This window comes from Hemibagrus wyckioides, linkage group LG05, assembly GCF_019097595.1.
Source record: "Hemibagrus wyckioides isolate EC202008001 linkage group LG05, SWU_Hwy_1.0, whole genome shotgun sequence".
Lineage (NCBI taxonomy): Eukaryota > Metazoa > Chordata > Actinopteri > Siluriformes > Bagridae > Hemibagrus > Hemibagrus wyckioides.
The window spans coordinates 14237856-14262885 of NC_080714.1; the positions used below are offsets into that span (position 1 = coordinate 14237856).

Here is a 25030-nt window from a genome sequence, read left to right on the forward strand (position 1 = left end):
TGGAATGTGTGTGATGTTTTGTATTCAATGGAAATCATTACAGCTAATAAAGGTTTTGGTTTAGAATCAACAAAATGATGCACCAGGTTTCAGAACTTGCATCACTAGTCTGTAATTTCATTTCCATTTTAAATGTAATATTTTAATTTTAACACGTCTCCTGAATATTTTCCAGCATTTTTGCGGCCATTTCTATCCAGTTCAATCCAATGCATGTGTGTGTATATGTGTGGGCTCCTGTGTAAAATGTTCTTCTCGCAGTTGGAGCAGAGTCACATACTGTGGATAGTTTGGTGGGCTGGCTGTAAATAAAGCCTCGATCAGCTCAGAATACATATTCAAATTAATCTTGCTTTCAGCTTTCTAGAATATTGGACTAGGTCAATGCTTTATTATGAAGTTCAAATAAATAGCTTTTCAGATAAATAATAATTTCATGATTAATTTGGCACAATGCATGTATAATCAAATAAACACATATTTCCATATGCAGTATGGATTACTTTTTATTTTCCTGGTGTCTCTGTAAATGTAGGTTCTATACTAGTGTACCAATGGCGAATGGAAATTATTATTATTGAGTCTGAACATCGTATGTATGAGTTATTCTATTTAATATGCAGTACACTTCCATTCACAAGCCACTAAATGAGTACATTTGGTAGTGGCCTTCCACCTAGTGGCATTTTGAAGCATTACAGTTTTACTTGACTTTGGCACATTTAGTGTACACAGATGACAGATATACACAGGCAAAGAGCACCTCTTTTCACCTTCTGTGTCACCAGACACTGATGTTCCTAAGCTGCTGTTAGTCGGTCTGGAGTTCACAGTCAGAGCTGTTTTAGTTGGCAGAACTCAAATACAACTTATATCATCACACCCAAAAAAAAGTCAGACTCACCCCAGTGGTTTCCAATATAAACCCAGAGAGAATAAAAAGATATAGCTTGTATACATTTGGAACAAAATGTCATTCTTCCAGGACAATGAAGCAACATGTAAGAGTACACAAGACTGCATAAAGTGCAAATACACAACATTCTGAGGTAAGTACAGGTCAGTAAATACACAGCACAAAAGAAAACACAGAACATGGGCTTTAACTACAATTTTTAAGTATTGTAGCAGCAATACGTATAGTAGGAATTTTGACTGATGATTGATGCAGCTTTACAAAGTTCAGGTGTACAATGTTTTTAGTCATATTGGGTTCGGTGTTTAACTATCCCAGGTGAGCGTTGCAAAGCAGCAGGGTATTGAGTAATCTGACTGCCTCAGTGAAGCTCTAACTTCCAAAAAGAAAGTTTTAGTGTGCTGGTGGTGGCATAGATGCTCTTGTAACTTCTGCTAGGGGAGAGGGGGGGTGAAGAGTCCATGGATTGTGTGAGAGGGGTTGTCCCCAATGCTGATGGATTTGTGGACTTAGCAGTTGTTGTAAGTGTTGGATACAGAGACCCTGAAGATCTTTTCAGATGTTCTCGTAATCCACCCACACATTGTGACAGGTGGCACTGTATAGGCCATATCCCAAACCATACACTACTGTACTACATACTGTGCTGGTACACTGATCAGCATGTCTGGCAGACATATCATCATGAATGACGGCTTATCAGATGAAGTTCAATCCCATCAAAACCGAGCTGCTGGTCATCCCAGGTGATTCATCCCCTGGTCAGGATCTTACAATATCCCTGGACAACTCTCCTGGATCTTCCCTTCGGCCACTGCTCCCTTCGGCCACAATCTTGTGGTTAACATGAACAATCAACTGTCCTTTTCTTTGCATATTGCTAATATGAAACTCTCATGCTTAGACTGATGGTTTCCTAAGTGTGTGTCCTAGTGAACCAGAACTGATGAATTCATTGATGGAGACTCCAAAACAACTTTGTATGTTGCTCTGGATAAGGGCGTCTGCCAAAAGTCATAAATGTAAATGTAAATGTAAATGATGTTATCTCAACTTGTTAGGCATACTATTTAGTACAATGACTCCAGCCTGGGACACACCCTGAATTCTCATTGAAATGTTTCCCTCTTGCAGGCCTCAGGTCAGTCAATACAGTGGAGACAGGTATATTGCAATACACACTTCAAAATATTTTTCATAAGTACAGTATCTTGCAATAAATCTTCCAGAGATTAATGAAATTCTGAAATCTTACATATAGTAGCTTTAATTATTATGTTTAGCAAGTGCTCTCTTTCACTTCAAGATTTCAGTGAACTTCGTTTAAAATTCTCTGGATGCTGCATAAAATATATATATATTCGAAATACACGAGAACTATAAAACTGATTATAAAATAAGAGTTAATAAATATTCCACTGTATGCACAGTGAGTACAGTATGTGTGCAACGTCGCAATTCAAGTATAAACCGGACTGTCCAAGAGTAGAGTATGTTCATCAGTGCATTTAATCAGCACAGGATTGAGAGCTACTGGTCTTTAGTCACTGAGACAAGTAACCTGGGATTTCTTCAGTACAGAATGATTGTGGTGGTTTTGAAGCAGGTTGGGACCATGGCGAGGGTGAAGGTTAAAAGAGTTCATAGCAATGTTTATCAGCTCTGAAGCACATAGCTTTAGGACATGCATGTTCAAGAATATTGTCCGGACAAGCTGCCCAGCATGTGTTCAACTTGCTCCGTAACTTGTACACCTTGGTAGGGGACAGTGTGAGTTTATGGTGCTCCTCTCCAGGTGCCACCTCTAGTATCTTCCAGGGTTCTGTGTTCAGGGAAAAGATGAAGTGTGTGTAGAATTCATAAAAGAAAGTCTTTAGTCTTGTACTTTATACTTATATTTGGTGTCCCAGCATGATACAGCACTCCTGGAGTAGAGACTGTTAAGAGCTCAATGGCAGAGCCCAGAGCATCTGTCAGTGCATTCACACCAGGGTACTGTGCATGTGTGCAGGGTACTTTTGAATCCAAAACAGAAAAAAATCATTGATTCAAGCATTTACATGGCCAAATTTGTCCTCTTTACTGGATTATTTAATCTAAACCACCACTTTAAAAGTATTTGGCTCCAGCACAATCTGATAGATTGAAGGTTTTTCAATCTGATTGAATTATCACTCTGAAGGATTATTTGGTTGCATGTAAAAATACTGACTGTCACAGAGCAGCTTTATGGAAATCTGGATGTAGAGTTTAATCTAACTAACTATCCAGAGCTGACAATGGCAAGGAAAAACTTAAAAACTCTTGTGGGTGTTACAGGATACTGGGACTGCACATAATATCCTTTCCAAAACTGTGACGTCATCAGCCGACAAGTGTATTCGAGCTCCACACCTGCACGGTTACAAAAGTAACTCCAATACCGTGTGAGAACGGAGTTATCGCGATATTTTACATTAACCAGCGACGTAAACCTGTGTGCTTTCGGGGTTTTTTGCATAGTCAGGCTTGTGTGTCAGGCTCGAAAACAGCTGGACAAATGAAAGCAACATGTCAAAAAGAAGCTCCTTTTTTACCTCTTCTGTTTCTCCGTCAATTAATCCTGTTCCAAGTGACGGGCAGTTTGTGAAGCTGTTTTCCGCTGCTTTCTACGCAGTCAGCTCTTTTCTTATAGTGGTGGTCAACAAGACGGTTTTAACAACCTATAGGTAAGTTTTAAATGTGTCACAGACACAGTCATCACTTCCGCATTGCTGAACCCATGGCGGAACTTTAAACTGACCACAGCCGGAATCATGTAGTTTATTTTAACAAACTGTTTAATGTCTCTGGTATTGTAAAAGACTTTACAGTTCAAGTGTTAGTTTCGATATTCTGCTTTTCGCCGCTGATCGTTTTTGAACAGATTATCGTAATTTGTCGGATTTAATTCAGTTTTTAACAATGGACATTGTGTATATATACACACACACTACCGCTCAGAAGTTTTCTCATCAGATTATCTTGAAGAATTGACAGCTAGAATGCCCAGGCTGTAATTGCTGTTTTTTCTTCTTCTTTTTTTCTTTTTTGATGAAGGCAAAGAAAACATTCATCATTTTCATTAAAATCATTATTTCTAACTCAGCATGTCCTGTTCTTCAGCTATATTTAATATTCAGACTAATTTCGTCTGTGTTTCCTTGGAAAACAGTAAAATTTTAGAGTGATCCCAAACTGTTGAGCGGTAGTGTGTGTGTGTATGTATATATGTTTTATGTAAGTAAGAGACTATATCAAACTTGTAGATTAGAAGAATAAAAATAAGTTTTAATAGTAGCAATAATTACAGCAACAAAATGTCAATGGCTGAAAAATGATTTGCTTGTTTTTAGTTTAAGGCTGATGTTAGAATAGGTATAGCTTACAAACTATTAATTAAAAAAAAAGTTTATTATAAAGTGACTTTTTTTTTTTGATGTAATCCATCACAAAGTAATACATACACTCCAATGTTTATATACTTACTGCTTATTGCCATTTTCCCCAAAAATTATATCTGTTTAATGGGAACAAAAAATAAATAAATACATTTAAGCCATTGTGTGTTTGGACTGCTCTGTATAAAGTATATATGTTCACAGTGGTACAGTCTGCAGAAAATAAACCTTTAAAACCACACTTATAAATATAGAGATATTATAGGTTTTGCCCAAAATTATACAGACTGCAAAGTGGAGGTCTTTACATCAAGAAACTTAGACGTTCACATTTTTTGCTTCAGTTGCTGCAGTGGAAAACACTTTCCCACACCTGGATCGACAAACATGAACGCATTTTCCATATCTACAATCATGTATCTGAATTCATGCTGTGAAAGTTGCACATAATTTACACATTATTTGCACAATAGAAAGATTTCTCACCAATACATTTTTAAAAAATATTTTTCTAGCACAAAGACGAGTCAATAACTCCAACCGCTTGTATGTGCCGCTGTAAGAATGCTGTTTTTTCGCTCGCAAATGTTCCGCACAATCTCAGTTTTGCACCACATATCTCCCTGAAAGATGTAGAGCCAAGTTGTCTGATATCTTAACAGTACACACCCCTGGCTGCACAAATCACTTTTGCTCCACATTCCAAAGAGATTTGTGGTGCAAAAGTGAGATTGTGGAACTTGACATTCATGAACGAAAAAAACAGCCATTAAGAATCATAGAGGCAGATTCATGCAGTTAGTGTCTTGTGTTTGTGCTAAAAAATATCAAAGAAAAATGTTCATTTGCAGTAATATTCATATTACAATTGTGTAGCTCTCATTGAGTAACTCAAATGTGTCAATGGCTTCACCCTTGTTGATAGGTGTGTTTTGCACCATATCCACTACAGCAAATATGAACATATGAGTTTCATATAATTGACATATATTGATGTCCAATAATATTATGCAAGAGAATTGTTCTAAAAATGCATGTCTACAATACACTTATAACATGAATATCAAATGTATTGTCTTTATCCAGATTTCCCTCGTACGCATTCCTTGGAATTGGACAGGTCAGTTTGAATTACCATTGTGTTTATGGTTTCTGTAAAGTATTAAAAGTATGGCAGTTTTTACATTCTGTGTTTTTTTTTTCCCCCTCTTCAGATGGCTTGCACAATTATCATTCTTTATTTAGCCAAAATGTGCAAAGCTGTATCTTTTCAGGATTTTGACAAGAGCTTGCACAGAAAGGTAATTCCTTTTTACAACTTTAAGTGGAAGTGACCCAATTAAGCCCCAATATCTTATAAAAGGAACACAGATCATTTGTTTCACTTTATTTGTTATCTTGTGCAGCTCAATGTGTATCTTGTCCCATTTTGTGGCTAAATGTAATAAACAATAAAAATGAGCGGATGTATTTGAAAAGGGGTTTAAAATCAATATAGAAAATTCAATATAGAACAAAAACTGATAAATCTGGAAATGACTAAAGTAAAAGAAAACATCAGAAGCTCCTACAACTAGAAAATGTACTAAGATGAATGGTCTATCCATTCTGGTTGAGATCCAGATGATATGTTATATATTATGCATTAGGCTATGCATTTAATTCATTAAAAGTATGTTACATGTTTGCATTACCTTTCAAATACATTTTCATTTCTAATAGGCCACTATTGTTCTTAACAAGCCTTGCAAAATCATAAACCTATTGTACTTAAGAGAAAAAATGTTTTAAATAAATATTTTTCTCCAGTCAGTTTGGAACTTTATTTTCAAGGACAAGTATATGAGTATGAAAAAAAAATGAAAGTAAGACAGTAATAGTATGGCAGAAGGTGTTTCACAGAAATGATTGTAAAATATTGAGACTGCATGTAATACATAAAATCAGCCAGGAAAGACAGACAGAGTATATATATATATATATATATATATATATATATATATATATATATATATATATTATATACAGTATAATAACAACAGTATAATGTAGGCGCCAGTTTTTAGTTTGTTTGTTTTTGTTTCTGCTATACACTGAAGACAATTGGTTTTGAGATCAAAAGATTAATATGAGATGATAAAATCAGAATTTCACCACCTGAACCACCACCACCATCTAGAAGTTTTCAAGTTATGAAAAATATTGGACCGTGTAACTGACTGTTGCCTAGGTGTCCCCGGTTAGACTTTAATAATAGCTTTAGTAGACACAGTTCATAATTCTGACCTCTTGGATTGTGTCCTGGGTTTTGCCTGTGAAAATTGAGAGCAGAAATAAAGAGTCATCAGCAGTAAGAATCAGAAGACCAGACCAGAATTCAAGAAGAAATACAGAGATGAACCACAAACATTCTTGAACTTCAGTTAATCTTTACCAAAGTGATGGAAAACCAACAGTCTGGACAAATAAAGGATCTGCTCATGATCCAAAACATGCAAGCTCATTGGTAAAGGTAGTGGTGGAGGTAGTGTCATTTTTTAAGCTTGCATGACTGCTTCTGGGATGGGATCAATAACCTTTATCAATGATGTAACTGATGATGGTAGCAGCAGAATGAATTCAGAAGTCTACCGACACATTCTGTCTGCCAATTTACAGAGAAATGCGTCCAAACTAATTGAAAGGAGCTTCATCATGCATCACGACAATGACCCAAAATACACTGCCAACACAACAAAGGAATTCATCAGGGGGAAAAGCTGAATATTTTACACTGGCCAAGCCACTCATCAGACTTTAACCCAACTGTGCAGCATTTCACCAACTGAAGGAGAGATTAAAGGGAGAAACCCCCCAAAAACACACAGTAATTGAAAGAAGCTGTTGTATAAGCCGGGAAAAGCATCAGAAAACTAACAGTGGGTTGTTGTTTTGATGCAGTTATTGCATGCAAGGGATATGCATCCAGATGTAAAGACTTATTTACCTCAACCTTGTTGTTGTCTAAATATTGTGTTCTGCCACCAAGGGTGCCATATCCTAAACTGTTTAACACATCTAGCTGTAAATATGTAAATGAAAGCTGAAATTCTGATCTATCATTTTATATTCAGCTTTTGAGGCCAAACCCAAATGTCCAATACTTTCAGAGGGTACTGTATATAATATAAGGAATGAAACATGATGGGTCAACATAAATTTTAGCAGCATGTTTCTCACTAGCCTCTCTTCTCTCTTTTATCTTGTAGTTAATAATAAAAAAAAAGATATAATATCCACTGCAGACTTTTTTCTTAGCTCAGGTCAATCCACATATCAAAAAAGACAGATAAATTTCACCTGGGTCACTTCCCCCATATCTTTATATTATAATGATTAGTTTTGCTTTATAATTTTAGTATCAAATGTCTTTATCAAAAGGGATGACTGATCTTTTTCTATTGTTATATCATAACACTCTCCCCAGATTTTTCCCTTGCCATTACTCTATGTCGGCAATCACATAACGGGTCTCGGAAGCACAAAGAAATTAAGGTATTTTTTACATTACCTTCAAGCATAAATCATTTGCTTCACTGTTTTATAGATATAGATAGTGGACTAGATTTACATTCTTTGTAGTAGCAGTATAACTACAATAACACAATACCAAATTTATTAGAAATCAAAAACTGAAATATCCCATTGGGAAAAATATTTAGACCCTTTTTCTTGGGTAAGTCTCTACAGTCTATGCACACCTAGATTTTGCCAATTTCTCCCAGTAGATCCTCTCAAGCTCACTCAGATTACATGGGAAACATCAGTGAACTGCCAACCTCAGGACTCTTTCACAGATGTTCTGGGGGTTCAAGTCTGGTTTTCAAGGGCATTTTAAGGAACCTGTTCTGAAGCCATTCCAGCATTGTTTTGCCTGTATACTTTGAGTCCTTGTTCTGCCAAAACTCTTCACACATTCATTTTGTGCATTGAATTTGTCTTCATTCATTCTTCCCTCAATTCTGACCAGTCTCTCCATCCCTCCTTCTCTGAATGGTGCATGGTACATCACTGCCATGCGTTATTATAGGATTGCAATTGCCAGTTACAAGCAGTACCTATTTTTCACCAGACGTAGTGCTTGGAGTCCAGCCCAAAGTTGATACAGTCTTTATGCTCTCATTGCATTAAGTGCCACTCTACCCTACAGTCAGCACTAGGAATTGTGTTATTTTTTCCCAAGCTTCTTCCTGTTTACAACAATGGAGTCCACTGTGCTTCTAGGAATGGTGAAAGGTTTAGAAATGGTTCTGTAAACTTCTGTGTCTTGTGTCTCTAAATCATGTCTGATCAATTGGTTTTGTCAGAGGTGGACATTAGTCACATTCTATAACATAATCTAGAAGACAACCTGAGCTCAATTTGAAGTGGCTAACTAAGGGTCTGAATGTTTAACTAAATTAGATAATTCAGTTTTTGTTTTTTTTATTACATTTTAATAATAATAATTTTAATTGTTAATAAAGTTTGTAAACACTGACCATCTATTAACCTCTTATTTGAAGGCTCTTCTGGGAAGGCTTTCCACTCGATTGTGGCTGTGGGGATTTGCCCATTCAGCCACAAGAGCATTAGTGAGGTCAGGCACTGATGTCAGGTGAGGAGGCCTGGAGTGCATTCAGTGTTCCAGTTCATCCCAAAGGTGTTGAGTGAGGTTGAGGTCAGGGTTCTGTGCTGGCCATTTGAGTTCTTCTATTCCAAACTTGGCAAACCATGTCTAATTTTAATTTTCAATTTAAATGTTATTGGTCACACACACGGCCATAAAGAGTATGCTGTGCAATGAAATGTTTGCTGTCTGTGGCATAAAAGTAGAATTTGCTTGTGTAGAGGTAGAAAAGGAAAAGTAATTTGCAGTTATTTGTGCAATATAAAGCTGTGCAAACATCAGAATGAGGTAGTACTTAAAAGTATGGGATTATATGATTATTGAAACATAACGGTGTTGGTGTTGTGGCTTGTGGGAAGAAGACGAGATAAGAGCCTATAGCTCTCGCTGTGGCAAGCTCTCCTATACTGCTTGGTGCTGTTCCCAAATCAGGCTTTGATGCTTCCTTTCATGATGCTCTTGATTGTGCAGGTGTAAAGGTTTCTTAGCACCTTAGAAGTCCCTTATGCTGGCTACACACTAATTGATTTTATGCTGGATTTTGGGTCCAATTTGCCCCTTCCAGTGATCATGGGGATCATGAGGGTTGTAAATATGCTAACAAGTCTTCGTTGCCAAGTTGTTAATGTAACAGTACCATGCCAAGTCCTGTGTGATATAAACACCATTGTCCATTTGTCCACTGAACTATGGTCAACAAACAACATTTCAACATAATTTTCCTTCCTGATGTCCAGATGACTCAGGGCTATTTGTAGGAAGTACATGATAGCATCATTGGTTAAGCATTTGGGATGGTATGCGAATTGTAATGGGTCAGAATGAAGAAGCAATGAAAGCTCTGACCAACATTTCAAAGCACTTCATCACATCTGAGGTCAGGGCAACTGGGCTATGGTCACTCAGGCAGGTAGGCTGGGGTGAGGTTTCTTTGGGACAGGAACAATAATGTTGAATATTTCTGTGAACATTGGTGCTAGCTAGTAGCACACGCTCCAAGGACCTCATCTGAGATGCTGCTTTCCTGGTGTTCATTCTCCAGAAACCACTCCTCGCATTGTGCTCCTAGATGATAAACGCGCTTCCAGCTCTGACATATTCTGCATACATGCTGCTATTAGCACTGTTAGGGCTGTGTGTATTGCTAGCTCTGTTAGTTCTGCTAGTGCTGTTAGCACTGTTAGCTGCAGCCTTGAAATGAGCATAAAAAGTGTTCATCTTGTGCACAGCATTATCATGCTGGAACAGGTCCAGGCTCCTTATTTTCAGTGAAGAGATCTTGTAATTCTACAGCATATGTGGGAGTTTGAAAGTCACACATATAATTGTGATGGTCAGGTTTCCTCAAAAATCTGGTCTTAAAGTGTATTTTTTTTGTGTGTTCATTGGGTTTATATTGAACATATTTGATTTTGTTTACTTTACAGGCAAGGCTATTTGCTATGGACTATCATTAAATAAACCAATGGATATTCATCTATGTAGAGACAATTTAAAGACAATTAAAGCAATTTCTATTGGCTCATTTAAAGACACCCAATAGTCCACATTAGTCTTGATAATTAGTGTTACTGTATTTTTAATGAAAACTTCACTGTAGTCAGCGATATATTTTGGTTTAGCAATGACTTTTACTCACCTCTGTGTTGTTCAGCTTACCCATGTTTACTGTGCTCCGAAAATTCACTATTCTACTGACAATGATTATGGAAGCAAAAATATTGAGGTATGTGTCATAAAATTTAATTTTTATTACATTTGTTTATCTGTAATTAAGAACACATTCTATATTGGCACATGTTTACCCACTACAAATTAAATTATTATATATAAAGTCTCAGAACTCTATGCAGAATCCTGCAAATGCCTTTGTTTAAGCATGCTGGTTATAACAATCAAAACTGATCTTACAGAAAATCCATTTCACCTCAGATGGCATGCAGTGTGGTGGCCATTGTGTTTGGCGCACTGATTGCTGCAAGGTACAGTATCCCATTTACTCAATTAAATATTTCAGCAGTTCACCAGGCAAGACAACTACTTCCACATTTACTTGTATTTCTATGAACAACTGTGTAGGGGCAGTGAAAATTGCCTGGACACGCTATTACTGGAGGTGGAGAAATAGGGAATGGAGACAAACTTTTCCCCCTACATTCGTGTTAGAACAGTCTATCTAATGTTAGCTCAGTGTTAGTGAGTTCAATATGGCTAAGAACCACTCAACCATGCTAGCAGCACATATTCACAGGTCTATACATCACAGACAATGGCAATGTGAAAAACTTCCATAGTATTTAACATAATATATATATATATATATATATATATATATATATATATATACACACACACACACACACACACACTACCGGTCAAAAGTTTTAGAACACCCCAATTTTTCCAGTTATTTATTGCAATTCAAGTCATTCAAGTCCAATGAATAACTTGAAATGGTACAAAGGTAAGTGGTGAACTGCCAGAGGTTAAAAAAAAGGTAAGGTTACCCAAAACTGAAAAATAATGTACATTTCAGAATTATACAAAAAGGCCTTTTTCAGGGAACACAAAATGGGTTAAAAATTTAAAGCTGTTCTGCAGCAATGGAGGTTGATTAAGCCTTGAAAGCTGGTGCTACTAATTCCTACAGGTGTTCCAACTTTTCTGGATTACTTACAACCCCCTCTGTCTGCATAAAAGCAGTGTTGGAACACACTGTGGTACCATACCCTCGTGAGCATCAGTTGAACAGTATTGTACTGCAGAAAGTAGTGTGTTGCTATAAAAATGGCGAGAAAAAGGCAATTAACAATGGAAGAGAGACAGACCATCATAACACTTAAAAATGTAGGTCTTTCCTACAGAGAAATTGCAAAGAAAGTCAAGGTGTCAGTTAGTACAGTTTCCTTCACCATCAAAAGGCACTCAGAAACTGGGGCAAACTCTGACAGGAAGCGGTCTGGCAGACCCAAAGTCACAACTGAATCAGAGGACAAGTTTCTGAGAGTTAACAGCTTGCGTGATAGGCAGTTCACTGGACAACATCTTCGAGCACAGCTTAATAGTGGTCGTAGTAAGCAAGTCTCAGTTTCAACTGTGAAGTGAAGAATTCAAGCTGCAGGTTTGACAGGACGAGTTGCAGCAAGAAAGCCATTGCTAAGACATCAGAATAAGACAAAGAGGCTTTCCTGGGCCATGAAACACTGCCATTGGACTACTCAAGACTGGAAGAAGGTATTATGGACTGATGAATCAAAATTTGAAATCTTCTGTTCATCACGTAGGATCTTTGTACGCTGTCGCGTAGGCGAAAGGATGGTTCCACAGCATGTGGCACCAACTGTCAAACATGGAGGAGGAAGTGTGATGGTCTGGGGCTCTTTTGCTGGATCTAGGGTCGGTGACTTGTACAGAGTGAGAGGCACCCTGAACCAAAACGGCTACCACAGAATTCTGCAGCGCCATGCAATACCCTCTGGTATGCGCCTAGTTAGTCAGGGGTTCATCCTACAGCAAGATAATGACCCAAAACATAAGTCCAAGCTATGCCAGAACTACCTCAGGAAAAAGAACAAGATGGTAAGCTTGAAAAGTGGCCAGCACAGTCTCCAGACTTAAACCCCATCGAGCTGGTTTGGGATGAACTGGAGAGAAGAGTGAAAGCAAAGCAACCTACAAGTGCCACACATTTATAGGAACTTCTGCAACAGATTTGGGAAGAACTTTTCTGAAGAATATTTGATTTCTATTGTAGAAAGAATGCTACGAGTGTGTTCAGCTGTCATATCTGCCAAAGGTGGCTACTTTGATGAGTCAGGGTTGGTCCTGAATGAAAGCACAGTTACATAAGTAATGTGCCAGTTTCATTCCTCATGTAACTGCCATTGGTAGTGAGTACCACTAGAATAACGTGCCATTGCATATGCCGTGTGCTTCTGATATGCATAAGGTGAGATGAAATAACGGGACGATGGCTGCATCATAGAGTTAAATTGTGACTTTGTTGATGGTCTTAGTATGTGTGTTCACATGCCCAAGAAAGTATCCAGGTGATTCTCACAGCCACTGCGGGTTAGGAGGGATGAAATAATTCTTGAATTCTAAGCGTAATAACTAAATGAATTTTCATATTTCTGCCTCATTTGATATAGTTCTGACCTGGCCTTTGAAGCAGAGGGATATGCTTTCGTTCTGCTTAATGATGTCTTCACAGCTGCTAATGGCGTGTACACAAAACAGAAAGTAGGAATAGAGGTATATTCCTTATCTTTTACTATCTAACACAATTCAAGGTTTATAAAAGTCATGTTTTGCCATTGTTGGAGTGGAGGAACTTGAGTGGCCTGCACAGGTCAACCAAATCAACCCCTTTGATCACTTTTGGGATGAATTGGAACACTGACTGCATAGTCAGCCTGGAAAAGTATCACAGATGCACATTTGTTAACCTAAAAATGAGGTGGTCTGTTACCAAAGGTGCCTTGTTCTACATTATTTAACACATCTAGGTGTAAATATCAGGAAATTAAAGCTGAAGTTCTGATCTTGGCATTACGGTTTCAGTACTTTCAGGGAGGACTGTATGATTGGTCAGGTGTGTGCATACCTTTGGTCTTACAGTGTATTTGCTGCTCATTTATTGTGTAAGGTTTATTTAAAGGTAGTAACAATATCTGTTATTGTCTCTTTAACAGTATAATGGATTTCTTTTCTATCTTTGCAATGGCCTACTATACCAGGAGATCTTTTTGTTGTTTTAATGTTTGTTCTAATAGAATAATACCCCTACAGTACAGAAAGTTAGGTTTTCTGTTTTAGTTTTTATTTTTTCCATTATATTATTGATATATCCCTAGGTTGTGTCTATCTAGCACATGTAACATCTGACAAAAAACTGGTCATTATTGTATAGCCCAGCTATTTAACTAAACACTGGATTTATCTGTTATGAGTTAGTTAGTCTGTTATGTTATCAGTTCTTTGCTAATTATATATTCCTCTCCTTTGAAAAAGGGCCTGGGCAAGTATGGAGTTTTGTTCTACAATGCATTTATCATCATAATTCCCACTATTTTAGCAAGTGCCTACACTGGAGATTTAGGGAAGGTGAGTAAGTGAATGAGTGAATGAATGGTGAGTTGAGTACATCTTTGAAAGAATGTGATGAGGCTGCATAAACAAATAGATTCAATTCCGTATGTTTTTTATTTCTTTTAGGCCATTGCCTTTAAAGGATGGGTATCTCTAGGGTTCATTTTTTATTTTGTTTTGTCTTGTGTTATGGGGTAAGTCTGAAGTTAGTATGAAGAGAAAGTCTTTCTTAAATTTTCTCACTGAGTTTTAATAATTCTTATCCTATAACTTTCATTGTTACAGATTTATTTTGATGTACTCCATTGTTCTATGCAGTCATCACAACAGTGCCTTAACCACTACAGTTATTGGTGCCATTAAGGTTTGTAGTATTTATATATTTGTTTGTTTGGCAGAAAATTACAACAAAGCATCCAATAATGTAATTGTTAATATAACTGTTGAAGGAGTTGACCATGATTCCATTTTATATTAACCTTCCAGCTGTCTTCCGGGTCAAATTTACCCGTTTACTAATATTGTATATCAGAAATAAGGTTTTATTTCATCTAATTGCTTGAAAATAAGAAGGATGGTTCCTTACTATGTCATTTTGGACATAATTCTAATGCCGAATACTGTGTTTTATTAAAATGTATATCATCTGTGGTCTTCCTGGGTCAAAACTATGACCCAGCCAAAATTAAGTGGTGCAATGGGGCGATGAGTCAAACTACCAGTAGATACCACCATACCAGTAGATGAACACACACACGTATCACACACTTATCATATTTCCAAATTACCTACAAATTACCTATGTCTGACACACAAACACACACACTTTCAGACCATTTCAAGGCATGCATTACAAACAAGGAGGGGTGATGGGTCTCCTGAGTCTTGCTGGTGTATAGAGAAGCACTAAAGAGGCAAAAGCTAGTTTATGTCATGCCCAGTCTGGTATGGGAATTTTTTGTGCATCTTTGCCACACAAGATGCTCCATATCATCTCGAGTGTAATTAGATTTGATGTTCGGGACACAAGACCAGCATGCCATGTACAAGCTAAACTTTTGTGAAGCATGGGACAAGTGGGTGTGTTTTCTGCTGCTGATATATAATCAGGGCACTGATGTGACTGTGGATGAGTGCCTGGTCCCCTTCAGAGGTTGCTGCGCCTTCAGACAGTACATTCCTGGGAAAATGCCAGGGAAATGTGGCATAAAAATTAGGGCAGCATTCAATGCCAGGACCAGCTAGGCTTGGAAAATGCAAATATACAGTGGTAAACCTGCTGATGGGCAGACAAAAAAAATTAGGGCAAATGAGTGGTAATGACAGAAGGTCTCTGAAGACAAACCATCACCTGTGACACCATTTGTACATTAAATGCTTGTGGCCAGGAGCTGCTAAAGAAAAGCTGACCATGGTGGGAACAAGCAGGAAAAACAAAGCTGAGATTCCTTCTGTACTGCTGCTGGCACGAAACAGGGCTCGATATTCATCGAAGTTTCCTTTCACTGAGACACATGCTCTTGTGTCCTGCACAAAATTGCTTCTGATGAGCATTCTTCATCAGGATACATCGGATACAGGATTCATCAGGATGCCCCAAATGATCCTAAATTACAACAGGGAGAGTAAACCACCTCAACATTAAAAACACAGATATATTCACCACAGGAGCAACTGTCCCTTGTCCAAGGAGGAAGTGCCAATTCAAGTTACATGAAAGCAAGCTTTAGGTGCAAAAAATACAATGCATATATTTCCAAAAAAATATTACCACAACAGCACACTGCCACTCATACAAGTGAATGCATATTCACACAAAGGCATTGTCATTGACTCTTTCTCATGTACACACACACAGATGCATAACAAAACACAAACGGGGATGGTTTTTCTGCAAATGCAATTGTTCTGAAAAGTTTAAGTTTAAAAAGTCAAGTTGTGATTGTTCTTTGATATTTGAGAATAAATTTGCAATTAGGTGATTTTTACCTAATATTTGACTAGAGCAGTCTGTGATCATCCAAAATAATCATTTATAATTATTTTACTCAAAAACATGGTATCATTTCACATAACCGACTTCTATTGTCTATAATTCCATAAAGAGGTGTAACTGTTTGTTAATGAGTGAACTGAAGTGTGTAGTGCGTAACACAGAATTGAGTGATACGTTATATTTTATGCTTTGTAAATAAAAAATAGACTGGGTCAACCTGGGAGGACAACATCTGTCATAATGTACTGACATAAAAAAATTTAAATGGTTTCAAAATAATATTCTGACTAAACATTGACATATACCAGTCTGTCATAATCCATAAAAATATATTCCTCCAATTTTAACTACAGTCAACATCATTCAGAATTTCTGCTTATTTTTACTCTAAAATTACTTATACTTTTGTTTAAATGTGGTCTATTGACCATATATGACAAAAAGAATTGTACAATTTGTGTTAATATGTTTAAATGAATAAAATGGTGTAACACAACAATGGAGGATAATTTTATATTTCATAATATAAAATTTATAAACCAGGAGGATAAAGGTTTAAAAATAAAAGATTTTTTTTTTAAAATACAAATCTACATTAATTTGTCCCATAGACATTGATATACTTACCAAAGTATGTATTATATTATGATTTCTAAATATACATTATTGTTATTTGGATACCAAACACAACATGAGTATATACAAGGCCTGACTCTTCAACACCCCAATTGTGTACTTTTTTCCATTTAATTTTAAAGCTATTATTTTGTTAATTTTCTTTGCTATTGAATACTATTCTTAAAGAAAATATTAGAGTATGTTTTATGTGTGTTTACTATTTAATCTACTGCCAATATCATCATCATCATCATTATTATTAAGAATCATCACTCATCAGTCATCTTTGAGTTAAATACTTGCTCAATTCTGTAAAGAGCTGATTGGCTTTCCTAACAGAGGGTTGGATTACAATGGAAGGGGTGTTGAAATTTGATATAATATTCATTATCGTGTTAGAACTGTACTTGTGTCTGGATTGTTTCGGTGTAAATGTATATCTGCTGTTTTTTATTTGTTACTTGTTCTTCTTGCAGAATGTTGCCGTAGCTTACATTGGTATGTTCGTTGGAGGAGACTATGCATTTTCCTGGCCAAACTTTGTGGGGCTGAACATATGGTAAGAGCTCAGTTTGAACCCAAAAATGCAAATAAAGAGCGACTAGATTTCTTTTCATCTTTTGAATTCTTTTTCTTCTGCTTCACCTCTTTAGTATATCTGGTGGCCTGGTCTACTCATACCTGACATTTCATAGCACCAGCACCTCCTCACCTCACACAGCAAATCAAGAGGAAGAGGAACTTAAACATGTCGCTGAGGAGCCCAGTAATGTCTCTGAGAAAAGACCATTCTAATTTGCAGTCTGTTTTTTATACATGTATTTTACTAAAGCTGCAATAAATGACTGTTAGATTATGTCATTTTTAAATAACAAAATATTTTGACCTTTAACTTTGTACAACATTGTATTTGAAACTGTGACTATGCGGTTATGTTACATGTCATCTTTGTCTGGTTTGTCTGTAGTACTGTTGCAGTTCTCTATCCACTTTTGGCCAAATTTTCTCCATAGTATGAGCTATGTATTGCACGTGTCTGAAATTCACTGTTGAAGACTTTTAAAACATGTTCAGTCCTATATAGCAATGTAATTTAATTTTAAATAACATAAGACCCTTAATTTCCAGGACCCATCACTTTAGGCTTGAAGTTCTCAGTATGAGACAAAGAATATAAAAAGCCTGAATTTAGCAGCTAGCCAGTAAACACTACAAAGTTCTGTATGAATGTCACATCATGTAGACACCTCTTGCACAATATAAACAACTCAAACAAGTGGTAGTGCTAGAAAATCATTTAGAAAGAATTTAGAATCTTTGTGAGGTGCATTTTGTGTATTTATGAACAAATTTGTAGTGGCACTTGCACACAGATGTTTGTGTGCAGAAGCAGTGTCATATCTAATCTGGTTCAATAAACTGGATTAAAATGATCTTTATTGTCCTCTCATTAAACTGACAATTATCACACAGCTGCAAGCAACATGTTAACTTTTTAAAATTGGGAGTTTTGCTGTTTACAGTAATGACATGTTAACATCCAAACCCCAGAAAACTTGTCAGATTCTGAATTCACTCTGCTATTTCTCATTCTTTTCACCATAAAAGAAAAAAAAAAACCCTGAGGCTATGAGATGTATTGCTATACATAAACTCAGTGCTCTAAAATAGTGACCTACATTCTAACTAGATGCAGTATTGTTCACTCTCAGGCACAATGAGGAAGCTTCCCCTGTGGTTGGGGTAAAACTGAATAGAAATGGTTAATTATGACTGGTGCTTTAATAGTCTTAACATCAGCTCTACCAAATAGTCAAACCCAACTTGAATTATCCACAAGAAAATGGCAGGAAAAATTCAGAAACTGAAACAAAAAAAAAAAACAAGAAGAAGAAAAATAAAATAAAAGTTATTTCTTTTATAGTTGGCATTAAACTGACTAACAAACCTATAGGTACTAGTAAGACATTCATTATGAATGCTTTAGTGAATAAAATAAAACCTCAGAAGAGTGGTGTATGTTAAAATTCTAATACGTCTGGTTGTGGCCCATTAGGTGCCACTAGGGGGACAAATCCTTTTATATGTAGACAATTTACTGTTATCTGCCTTTATTTTCAGTTTAGAAAAAAAGAAAATAAATAAATAAAATAATAATAATAATAATAATAATAATAGATAATAATATATATTAAATAGAAAGCATAAAGTCCCACTCCTGAGTTCCCAGTGTGACCACTTCTTCTTTCTGGAGCTGCCTGATCCATCCAGACGCTCTACCCCTGGAGTCTCGTCGCTTGGTGGCGCTCACAGCTGCTGTGGATAGATCTGCATGGACAGCCTGTGACCCAGGGGACTGCTGTGGATAGAACCACTTGGAGACTTATGACGCCGTCTCTGAACTGCCGTTGCATCAGTCAGCATTTAGCAGGAAGGAATTCCTAAGTCAGTAATGAACTCAGAAACTACATTGACCAATTAGTTCCACAAGAGCTCTTTGTTGCTGTTGCAGAAAAGACATTATCAACATTTACATTATTTACTGTCCAGTGTCACCCAAATGAGGATGATAAATATATAGGTCATATTTTAATTTACAATTTAATCCATAAACCGCTGTTACAATGGCAGGTTTTTATGATGTAAATCGTGTCAAAACATTTTCACCCTCAATATGAAATTACAGTGTATTCAAACTAAGTGAAAAACAATTAGAGACTTTTTAGAAAAACACTAAATAAAAGGTTATAATAATCAGATTGCAGAAATGTGTCTTTAATAATTGGGGGTGTGGCTGTGTTCAAATGAACCAATCACATTCAATCTCATGTTCGAAAGTAAATATCATTAGCAAGTTGCCATAAATGGAACTAATCTGATTAACCCCAAATAAATCAGCTGCTTCTACAGGATTTTCTTCACATCTTGGTTTCATCTGGCTGCTGAAGTCACAGTGTGCAAACTAAAAAAGCATGCATATCTCACTTGTTGAAAAGTATCAGTCAGGAGAGGGGTATCACAGAATTTCCAAAACATTATATGTATCATGGAACACTGTAAAGACCATCACCAAACAGAAAATGGAGCAGCACAATGACATCGCAGAGAACAGGATGCCACTCCCAAATTATATAAAAGGACAAGACCAAAACTTGCCAGGGAAGCTGCTGAGAGGCCTAGAGCAACATTATAGGATCCCCCACTTCAATATTAATTTGTGTAGATAACCCTAGTGGACTTGTAGTTTTACTTACTTTGTATTACTATCAAGCAGAAAACTGTTTAAGAATGATAATTACTTTCTCTTTCTACTTTCTCTTTCTCTTTCTCTGTGACTGCCTCACAAAGAGCATGCCAGAGAACATGTGTTATTGCCATGTGCAGAATTTAAGAGGACAGGTTATTGTCAGTCATTTACGGTGTTTATTGAAAACCAGCAGTACTAACCAGGATAAATCAAAAAAAAATGCCTGCTTTGTACATTTACAATGTCCTTTTTCAAACATCAACCTTTTCCATGTTACAGACTGAACTTGATTTACATTCTGTGTCATGCGCACACTCACACAAATATCACAAAGGATTCTTCTGAAAATTTAACTTAGAATTCGTGCATGTTTCCAAAAGACTTGGTGGAATATATTATTCATTTATATACAAACATATAAGAGCACAATACAAAAATCAGGTGTACATTATATCATCTGTTTTCGTTTTAGATGTTCAAGAGTAGAGATACTTTCCAGTTTTGTATTGACAGTTATTGTCACCAGATTAGGCTTTGGAGTTGTAATTCGACCAAACTTGACTGTAATGACCATCCAATTTAATCAGCATTTGAAAGACTTTACATTTTTCAAAGAGATACAATGAAAAGAAGGTCAAGTGATGGCAAAGGTTTTGGAGAGGGGAAAAATGTACTAATGTAGTGTTCAACTGTAAATATCTAATCACAGTTAAAGAAAAATAAAAATCAAAACTCTTCTCATTGCCAAAACAAGTGCTGTCTGTTGATTAAGTGGAAAATCTTTCTCCAGTCACACTTTGAAAGCTGACATAACCATTAACGAGGATCCCACTGCCAAACTGCTTTCTTGTAGAAGTAACACTAAATAATGTGAATTATCTTTAATATGACAATGTGACCATTAAACACTGGCTGCTATAAGCTAAAATGCTGTTGCATGTTGGAAAGTATATGGAGCTTTCTATAGATTTACCAAGCTTGTGTTAGTTCATGTTACTGCACAGTCTAAACCTCAGGTGTAGTATAGCATACAAATGACAAAACAGTGGACTGAATATGTGTAACAAAATGCACTACTATGTTAACTCAGGTGCAGCTTATCAGAGAGCTCTCCTCTCACACAAAGCCCATGCTGGTTCCTCTTGACTGGTCTGCTTATTCCCAAACCAAATGACAAGTGCCGCATCTTTAGGCACTCCAAATCACAACCACACACATTTATGTCCATCTATGTACATGATATAAACATGCTCAATTCCACACGCGACTGAAAGAGAAAAACTCGTTAACGCAAAAAAGTGCATGACAAAACCCAAACGAAACAAAAAAAGATCATCTTTCTCTTTGATAAGCTGAAAAAAGTACAACAATCTTCATATAAACAAATCTACAATAGTAGCAGCCTAAGGTTAAAACTGGAAGCAAAAAATAAGGTGCTTTTTAGCTTATGTCGGCCACCACAGGCCGTAATTCCTAGGGTTGCAAATGTGGTTCACTGACCAAAATTCCAAATATTTAGATGTTTTGCTAGTCATTTTTGGATGTAAGCTAGAATTTACCCAGCAATATGCAACCCCAGGGTTTAGTTTATGGAGACAGGTTGTTGGCTAGCTCAATAAGAGCCAGTGCTCCATGGAGCCGCTCTCTCTGCTCCTGAAGGCGTCGCCGAGCAGCTCCTCCTCCTCCTCCTGCGCTCTTCCCCTCATCCTGCTCTTCCTCTTCAGCTTCATCAGACGGCAGGAAGTCCATGGGGTCCTGCTGCTCCTGATCCTCCACTGTTGCCTTATTTAGGGTTTTTCCTTTACTTGGTACTGGGGTTCGCTGCTCACGCATCTGCCAATACCTGTGAACAAAACTTCTACTCAGTACAGTATTTTGCCCACTCAGTGCTTTCTTTTACTTTGCTTTTTACAATGTCATTTTACATTATGTGCTGTTCTACTGTGTATTCTACTTACATTTGCTTGCATCAAGGTGTCACTTTATTAAGTACACCTACTACATCAGTGTGAACTGACTGCAGTTCAATTTTGCATTATTTCACAGGTAGATTATTTCCACCACAGAAATCAGGCACAACACAGATGCTGTCTATGGCAAATCTTTGCCAGTGATGGATAGCAAACTGTGATTTACAACATATGGCCTTAAGTCAGAAAATGTAAACTACAGAGTGACCTATACAGCAAATTTAACTTCCAATCAGAATAGCATTTTGCCAGAATAGGTTCAAGGTAGGTATATCCAGAGCAGATATTTATTAGTTATTTTCAGTTGGTTGTTACTGCATTCTTAAATTACAAAATTATGACATTCAAACAAACCTATGTTTTTCAAAGACTTACTTTGTTAACCACTCGGCGACAGCCTTGTTGTCAGCCCCTTGTGATTTTCCAGGCTCGCCACTCGCCTCTTCTCTCTTCAGCCTGGCATATGGGTGCTTAGGGCAGTGTCGGTTAGCATGAGTGAAACGACTACCACAACCTAAGGAAAGCAGCAGAAAAAAAATATATCTCTGTATTGTGCTGTAGTAAATATCTAAATACATTCTAAATAAATCTAAACAATAAAACATACCCTACTTTAAATAATCAGCAATGGCTACTAACAATGGCTATGACCTATACTCTATAGTAAGAACTATAAGTAAGTAATCAGTAATAACTAAGTAGTGAATGCTAGTATTTAAACATAAGTGTCCACATTCGTTGCTCTGAGTAAAATTCTTGTCAGTCGTTTTGTTTTCTTCTTGTTCCCAATCACCTTTCTCTGAGCAAACAAAGGGCTTTTCCCCGGTGTGGAGTCGCTGGTGGGTTTTCAGCTGGCCGCTTTGGACGAAAGCCTTCCCACAGTCTGGATAGTCACACAGGTACGGCCTTTCACCTGAGAAAAGACGTGAATGGGGGTTTTATTTTCTGCTCTGTTTGCAGAAGTTAATGCAGCTCATTAAGTGCAACTTACCCGTGTGTGTGCGTTTGTGCGCCTGCAGTGATTTCTCTCGGGGGAAAACACGGTTGCAGACGTTGCAGCGGATACGGCTAGTGGAGTTCTCACCCTCACTGATGAGCTCGCGCACAGTCTCAGCACGTGGGCGGCCACGGCGGATCCCATCCTAAAAACATGACGAGACATAAGTGTCAGTGACCAGTTTACTCTATTATATAATTGTGACCAATAAGCTGAACACGTGTAATTACAAAACAGTTGTAATTACACAGAGACACCCCCATACGCATCAGTCAAAAAAGAATAGGACTAATTTGCAAAAAAGAAAAACAAGAAGTAAAATATGATATGGACGGAACATGTCCATCTGTTGCACATTAGCCACGAAGCAGCGGATTAATCCAGACAGACATTCCATTCCATTCCATTCTGTCATAAAAAAAAAACAAGAGGAAAAAGAAACCAGATCACGTTTAACAGAATTGTGCACTAGGTCTGTCTGTAAAGATCGTGGATTTTTGGCGCGCAGAAGTGACGTCACCACGAAGGCCAGCTGCCTCAGCCGGAAGCGGAGTTTAAAATCCATCACGTTCTCCACTAAACGCGGGCGTTTCACAATTATTCTGTTTTTTTCTTTTTTCCTTACTCCGTCACCCAAAATTCTTCATGTTAACCAAATGCAATCCAGTTTACTTCAAATAGCTGCTACCCTCCAGTGAATCCACACAAACCTCTCACTTAATTCCTTTGTCTTTACACAGTAACAACCACACACACCCCAGACTGCACGATCTACTGCACCACCATTTTTATAATCCACGTGGAAGAAACCAGAAGAATACAAACTTATATCTACTATATCTCTCTTTTATTTATTTAACAAAAATGAAGTTACCTTCATGTGGTCAGTGCAGGACCCAATGTCCGTTTCTGCAGCAGCAGCACTGTTTCTCGGGGGAGAGGCGGCTCCAGTGCCGGATCCGGGGCTCAGGGTTACATTGTGTGCATTTTCTCCCCATCTCCACGGATACACCATAAAATCACTGAACCCGGGACTAGTGGGCATCACAGACTCCATGGCTTTCGGCTTGATTGGAGTTGTCTTGATCACAGAAACCAGGACTCTTTTAGGTGAATCGTTGCAAAAAATCACATGAGGGTGCTTGGCGTCTGTCATCGTGAGGGAAAAGAAAATATATATCAAAAAATTTCTAACCGCCTTTTATAAAATATTCCGTGAAATCCTCTCAGGTATCAGAAGTGTCATAGAAAAGTATCCAGTGCCAAGAAAGAGCTTTACAGTCCCCGTGCGGTCCAGTCTAATCCCAGAACTTTTAAGAACACTTTATGGGTCGTCTCTGCAATGAAATATTCATTTCCAGAAAAGGAAGCGTAGCAAATTAATCATTTCTCAGCGCCTGCTTGGGTAAAAACTAGGTACTTTCCGCCAAACTCGCGGTGGTAGTTCTTCCAGTCAGCCGACCCTAGTACACTTTTTCCCGCGTCAGAACTCGCGCCTGAGCGGAGCCAGCCAATCAGAGGTGAGGATGTTAAAGACGGCTCGCTGAAAACAACAGAAACCACCAATGGCACGGGCAGGAAACCGCCGGCAACACACACAGTAGCCAATGACATGACTCCTGTCTTTTTTATTTGCATGGATTTGTCTAGAGACTTCCAGCCAATCAATTTCAAACACTTAGAGCGCGCTTCTTATGACGGACGAGCGCCCGAGCCAATCACAGCGCGACTTTTCATCGGAAGCCGCGCTGCAGTTTAACGGCTCCCGCGCGCGCGCGCTGTTTACACTTCTGCTTTTTTTGAGGTGATTTAAAGGGAAGGTGAAGCGCTGCTCGGAGGCGGGAAGGTTACGTAATCAAAAAAACCGCCAAAAATTAAATGTAACACAGATGTAGTTTTCCTGTTGGACCACCTGAACATCACACTTACATTATACTGAACATCACACTTACATTATACTGAACATCACACTTACATTATACTGAACATCACACTTACATTATCCTGAACATCACACTTACATTATACTGAACATCACACTTACATTATACTGAACATCACACTTACATTATACTGAACATCACACTTACATTATCCTGAACATCACACTTACATTATCCTGAACATC

The 25030-nt window shown here is 37.5% G+C and overlaps 2 protein-coding genes across 2 annotated transcripts; one reads left to right on the plus strand and one right to left on the minus strand.

Moving 5' to 3' along the window:
• Positions 1 to 3243: 3243 nt before the first annotated feature.
• Positions 3244 to 18109, plus strand: slc35d2 (solute carrier family 35 member D2). Its single transcript, XM_058389464.1, has 12 exons — positions 3244 to 3624; positions 5422 to 5455; positions 5550 to 5636; positions 7802 to 7869; positions 10638 to 10709; positions 10897 to 10965; positions 13135 to 13237; positions 13997 to 14089; positions 14201 to 14268; positions 14360 to 14438; positions 17165 to 17247; positions 17342 to 18109. Exons 1-12 carry the CDS (start codon positions 3467 to 3469, stop codon positions 17481 to 17483), a joined length of 1056 nt encoding a protein of 351 aa, XP_058245447.1. The 5' UTR covers positions 3244 to 3466; the 3' UTR covers positions 17484 to 18109.
• Positions 18110 to 20088: 1979 nt separating this feature from the next.
• Positions 20089 to 24394, minus strand: znf367 (zinc finger protein 367). The gene is made up of 5 exons (XM_058390674.1): positions 23777 to 24394; positions 22897 to 23047; positions 22699 to 22818; positions 22281 to 22419; positions 20089 to 21778 (listed from the first exon to the last, which is right to left on the minus strand). The coding sequence occupies exons 1-5, from the start codon at positions 24056 to 24058 to the stop codon at positions 21523 to 21525; spliced, it is 948 nt and encodes a 315-aa protein (XP_058246657.1). The 5' UTR covers positions 24059 to 24394; the 3' UTR covers positions 20089 to 21522.
• Between the last annotated feature and the right edge of the window lie 636 nt (positions 24395 to 25030).